Here is a 6433-nt window from a genome sequence, read left to right on the forward strand (position 1 = left end):
TTTCTCACTCACTGAATCATGCCTGAGATTCAGCCTTCAAAGTCAACGATCAGTATCTTGTGAAAGAGGAGGCTAAGTGATTCTCAGCCTTATGGTGGTAATCTTATGCATGTAAAGGGTAGTGGCTTAATTAGTGAAATTAAAATGGAAGTCTAATGATGAGCTGTTTGTATTAAGTAGGAGTAAAATGTAGCTTTAGAAGAGGCTGCCCATGACTTCGTTAATATGCTTCATATTGATTGATAAGGATTTTAGTGGCACTTTTTTCCCAACTGTTAGGTGTGCTATGATGCAGTGACTTGAAAGGTATTTGATGTGTAAGGCAGTGACAGTGTAACATAAGTAAGTCACACAGTTTAGATTATCCTTTTTTTAAGGCTGTACAGGGGAAATGTGACTTTTTGGTTCTTCGTTAGAACTAATCTGATTTCTAATTTTATTTTAATAAAATTTTAATTTATTTTAATTTTATCCTGTATAAATAGAATAGAAAAGATGTAATGCAGTAGAAACACTATCTGAAACGTATCTGTAATTAACTGATTGTGTTTGCTTCTTTTAGGGAAAATCCAGAACGTACCTTTGATTTGGTGCTGAAAGTAAAATGCCAAGCTTCTGAAAATGAAGGTAATATACCATGCTTATTGATATTTATTTCTATAAATGAGAGGTGGAAACAAAAGAATTAGCATCCTGATCTAGTATCATCTTATGTTTTCAATTGCTGTTGGATTTGGATTGTATTAGAAAGCAACTATGTTTATTTTATTGCTTTTTAAAAAATCTATTAATGTGTTAACAATGAAAACCCACAACAACTGTGAATTATGTTTTCGTGTTGGCTATTGTAAAAATATTTTTGTTCCGAGAGAAACACTGTCAAAGCTTGGACTTCAAATGCATCTTCTACAGTTCTTAAGTCTTAAAATGGTGATTTTGAATAAGATTTCATTTTGGCAGAGCAGTTGACTTCTATCTGTCAGTGGAATGTTAAATTTGATCAGGTAGGGAGAAAGTAAGTTCTCTCAACAGCAGAAAGATACTTTCTTTCTCATGTTCGGCAGCTGCTTTGGTTTGATACATGATACAAACAGCACTGAGTGCTGACTTGAGCTTAGCCATTGGTTTCCCGTCTCATAAAACACATGGTAAAAGAGATGTAGTAGTGCACGAGTTACCTGAGCGAGGCTTTTTTCCTTTTGGGTAAAAAGAAAATGGCACTTTCCAGTGCTGAAATGAAAGTGACCTCTAGAAAGTCTGTTGAGGGAACTCGGTTATGTTCTCATCCGAGGTTGTTTGCCTTATAAAAACACAGGGAAAGAAGAAGCCTTGTTGGGGTTGTGTCTTAACCACAATTGTAAAAACAATAAACTGCATCTTAAGATTGAGTATGTTTCTTAGCCTACTGTGCTAATGGATGCTGTTTCCAGAGTTTACTACTCTAAGTTAGAAGCCTGTAGGAGTTTGTGGTCCCAAACTATTCTCTTTTTTTTTTTTTTTTTTTTGTAATTTCAGCATACGTTTCTATTAGTGGTCTCATGGGTATGTGCCTAATTTGTTTACAAAAAACATTCTTGTTGAAGTGAAATGATTTAGTGCTCTAGGTCTTTTCCTTACAATCTCCACAGCCTTTTCTGTACCTGGTGTATTATATATTATCCATTACTGGCATCTCAAGTTCCCTTCCTTTTTTTTTTTTTTCCTTCTTTTTTTTTTTTTTTTTTTTTTTTTCTTTTTTTCTTCTCCTCTTCATAAGATTGTTCATTTAGTTGTGGAATGATGTCTCAGTCCTGGTGCAGTCCTTGGATATTTTCTTTTCTTTTTTTTTTGTGACCAGCCAGTGTCCTTTGGTTTATTGTCTGCTTTTTTGATCTGCTGTTGGTACAGACATGGTTTGGGAAATTTGATGGGCTTTCCTAACTCTTTGATAATTGTTGTGGTCTTACCTTCTGTTCTCTCCCTTTTGCAGTTTTACCGTAGTAATTTCATAGATGATGTCTGTGAACCCTGCTTAGCTACTGGACTTCTGATCTGTTCCTCCTTGCATTGCGCATTTAGTCTCTGCCTCCACCTGGCATCCCTTCCTGGGGGCCCGTTCACATTTCGCCTTAGGCCCAGCTTCAACCTGCAGATTTTATTCCCTTTCTGCCTTTCCCTCCCAAGAGCTAGATGGTTGATAATTCTTTCAGGTCTTCAAGGTCTTCATCTTGAAAGCTTGAATAATGTGGGTTTTTTTTTTTTTCTTTCTTTTTTTTTTCCCCCCTGTGATCAGAACGTGGATTTATATCCTTTTATCTCCCTTTTGACTTCTGATTTTTGTTTTGCATCTTTCTGCCTCTGCTGTCGTAGGAAACCACTTCTTGTTACCTGCAGCTCTGTGAATGACCACCTACACCTGAATTGTGGTCGTGGTCACTTCCCCTGCCTCCCTCGGTTGGTGTTTTGTGCTGTTCATCAGTTGTCCTCTGTGGAGAGTAGTGTCTTGGAGAAATCTGTGTATCTCTGTGAGCGGTGACCTCAGTTAACATGCAGACTGTATTTGTGACTGCACTGCGAGTACACCCTCTTCTGTTCCACTTTGTGCTGTCATCCCTTCTGCCCTGCGTGGGCTCAGTTGCTGTTCCTCCGTGGGGTGGCCAAAGGCAGAGAGGAGGTCTGATACCAGTAGCGTTGGAGTCTGCAGTGTGTGAACACCGAGGGGGTTTAGGGGTGTTTCAGCTGGCCTGGAGGTTATATTGATACTTGCTTGATCAACACAGAAGTACAGTCACATTTTACCAGTCTAGTTGTGCTGGCTGAATATTCTGGTTACCATCCTGCCGTACTTGGTGACCCGTCTGGGATTTGTTTTAATTTCTTTCACATTATATCTAATTCCGATAACAAATTCACTCCAGTGAGGGCTTGACATGATATTTACATATGGTATTATGAGCACAGTGATGTATCAAATTAATATATCTGAACATTCAAGTTATTTAAAGGAAATTCACAGGGGACAAAAGTGCATTGTCTTCCCCGCCACTTCAGAAATGGAGCACAAGGCTTGTCATGCTAAACAGGGAGCTTTCAAGGTTGGTTTATTATAAGGCCTAACAAATTTGACAGTTACCCTGTATTGTAGGTCTTGCCTTTAAATAGATTTTCATGCTAGGATAATCTTTTGAATATATCATACTTGAAAACGTGTTCCATTCACCTGTTTCTTTGCCCGTGCCTCTTTCTTTCTTGTGAAAGAGATTTGTGTTTAAATAGGGGCTTTCTCCCTCGCATCCCATCTGCTCCTTGTACTTGATCCTGAAGCTATGTCAGGGCTGAATTTGTGACATCACTGTCACCAGTGTTGCCGTGGAAATATCACAGCCACAAAATTACAATCTCTCTGCATGAGTGAGCAGCAGGAGAAGCCAACTTTGGAGAGAGGAAGACCTTAATGTGACCCATGTATCTTTAAGCTTTTTCTTTTCAAGCTTTGCTGTAGTGTGCATTTTCCTGTGTTTTAATTTCCCTGTGCCAGAGTGTAACTGTTCTAACAAATAAAAATGGAGGTAACCCTGCTGCGTGTGTCACTATTAATAAGGTGATGTTTTTACGAGGATGCTATATGCCTGCAACAGTGTGACATGATGAAAAATTTTGCTGTTAAAATTATTATGCTTTTGGAAAAGTATTTTTAGATAACTTCTTAATTCTAGCATAGCTCTCAAGGAATGTTAATTTTTCGGATCTGACAATGTCCTAGGGCTCCTCCAGCACTAAAGGGTCATGCATATGTGAAATGCAGCAAGGTTTCTATGTATTATGAAATTTGTTCTCAAATCATTCCACTAATTATTTCCAACATTGTTTTCTATTCAATGTAAGAAGTTTCATGTAGGTTAATGTAAATTTATCACTTCAGGCATGGTATGGAGTTCCTGAATTGGTTACAGGCTCATGTGCTGGTGTGTCTTTACTTATAGCTGGATCAAAGTTTTATTTTCCCACTGGATACTTGTTTTTTTTGTGATTTAAGAGTAGCTTGTGTACTTGAATATTTGTTTCTCAATACTGTGTTGTTGATTGAGTAGATCATCCTCTTGCACAACACCATTGCTCGAATACTCACCTTCTAACCTGTTTCTCATTTTGGGGGCAGGAGAGAAAAAGGGTATTTTTTACATAAATATTCTTATAATTGAGCCCTCCATTGAACTAATAGCATTTTTTGGTGTTGCTGACAAGCTTTGTTTATTCTTCACTTGGGTTATGTTAAAAAAATGAATCTTCTATTTATTGGGGGAGCTTAATGCCTACTCAGCATATGGATATGGTTCCCTCAACAATCTAGAATATATTGTTTACTGTATTTTCAGAGTAACTGATGCTTTTGATGTTACACTACACCTAAGACTTTACCTTGAAAGTTGCATTTCAACTGTTTTTAATGAAACAGCTGAGGCATATATTCCAAAGAGCAGGAAAAAACCTTTAGGACTGAAATGGGATTGTAGCCCATGTCGTAGCTTCCAGTCCTTTGCAGCATGGCCAAGATGGTAAGCATCAATTAACATGTGATGAAACATAGTAACTACTTGGTGTGACAACTTTTTCTTAGGAAAATTCATAACCCAATTCTCGCAAAATTTTGAGATGAGTTAACTTCTGTTCACCAGAGTTTGCTAGGCAGCTGGGAGATGAGCGCTAAGCTGTTCTAACAGCACAGTATTTGGTAACTGAATTTGGCTTGCAGTGTCAGTAGCACCTTATAAAGGTTTTACATTGCTTCCCAGGCAGTTGCAGATTTTCTTAATTCTTTCCTGTGTCACTCCTTAATGAACAAGTAAAGAAAAGAAATATCAAAAATGTGTGCCCATTTTAACATCATCAGCTGGCCTTCTGTGTTATGTTTTCACTTACAGATCCAGAGGACAACTTGATAACAGATATTATCGAAACTGTTGTGTTATTTTAAGGATGAGCATTGCTCTTTAGCTTTAGGGTAAAAAGATGCAAGTTTTTTTCACTTTGGGCTGAATCACCCTTTCTAGGTATCAGGAGTAATGCAGTGTTAGAGTTGTCCTGAGTAGTCTTAAGGGAGGCTATTGATTCAAGATTGTGTGAGAGCTGCACCTACAGCAAATTTGGTACTCTTGTCTCTTGGAAGTTTTACTGCACTAGGCGCTGTGAGATATGCTTGAGCCTAGAAATTGCTGAACCAAAGCTTCCCCCTCCTTTGTCTTTTTTCTTTCCAGGTCCTTCCATCATAAAAAGTCAACTGAATTTCTGGAATGTTGATGTTTCTGAACTCTTCCCAGGACACATCCAAAATAATAGCGCCGGTGTAATCTTTGTGAAGAGTGTGTATTTATCTATGTATCTCTGCATGCACAAGCGTATACAGGATGTGCATACACACATATATGCCTGAACTTTCGATTTGGGTTAAATGTGCAAAGATCAAGTTGGTAATTGAACTCATTCTATAAACTGTACATCCTGTATTGATTTTGTTACACTGGGCTGCAGAGGCCAGGCACAAAAGGCAATGCAAATGTAGCAGCTAGCAGTAGGAAGGCAGCGTGCAACAACTTCTGTGAACATAATGTCATCAGCAGTTCTGTTCGTGGTTTGTTTCCCCACGAGATTGTTTTCAGTTTGTATGGTTAAGAGAGTGCTGTTTGCTAAACCTTCATTTTCTTTGATCGTAGCACATACGAAAAGCAACCAAAAGGCTCCACAAAGTGTGCAGGTAGACCCAGGAAATTCAACCACTCAATGTCGTGGGTTGGGGATAGGATTGCTTTAGTCCTGATGGTTCAAGTTTTGCTTGAAAACCCCCTTGAAATAGCAGTTAATTTTCTGTTCAAGAAAAGAATAACCGTTTTAACAAGGCTTGAAATTTGATTGCTTTGTCTCTATTTCCTCTTTAAATGCTACAAAGCCTTCTCCAGTTGTAGGGCTAGATATGTGATTCTCACAGAGGGTGTTTAATAGGTTGTGTTGAATTGCATGAATAACTCCTGTAGTTTATCTTGCCTGTGCCAGGATTATAATAAATCTTAGTGATGCACGATCTCTAAATTATTTTTTTTCAAGGATCTTTTCATTAAATTTTCAAGGAAAAGCTGTGAAAACCAGTATAATCTTGTATTGGTGGAGTTAAGATCTATACGAATTAAGTCTAGGAATTAATCCAGAAATGCAAAATTCTTTGTATGCTTTGATTGTGGTCTGTAAGGTACTAATAAGATACATAGTTCCAGGAAGCTCCCACTTCTGAAAAAAGTTTAATGCAGTCAGTAGTTCTGTCCATGGATAACCTGTCTAGCTTTGGTAAGGTTTTTTGATTGAGGGTCTTCCACAGCTGCTTTTGGGGTTGTGGTCAGAGCAAGCACTATTTTTTCTTCTTTTTTTTTTTTTTTTTTTTTTTTTTTTTTTTTCTGTGAAGTCC

The 6433-nt window shown here is 37.9% G+C and overlaps 1 protein-coding gene across 1 annotated transcript; it reads left to right on the forward strand.

Moving 5' to 3' along the window:
* Window positions 1-562: 562 nt before the first annotated feature.
* LOC104461836 (DENN domain-containing protein 1B-like) lies at window positions 563-627 on the forward strand (the record flags this gene model as incomplete). The annotated part of the gene is made up of 1 exon (XM_010073565.1): window positions 563-627. A coding segment is annotated over one exon (65 nt), but the record flags the coding sequence as incomplete, so codon positions are not given.
* Window positions 628-6433: the final 5806 nt, after the last annotated feature.

This window comes from Pterocles gutturalis, unplaced genomic scaffold (assembly GCF_000699245.1).
Source record: "Pterocles gutturalis isolate BGI_N339 unplaced genomic scaffold, ASM69924v1 scaffold20542, whole genome shotgun sequence".
NCBI lineage: Eukaryota > Metazoa > Chordata > Aves > Pterocliformes > Pteroclidae > Pterocles > Pterocles gutturalis.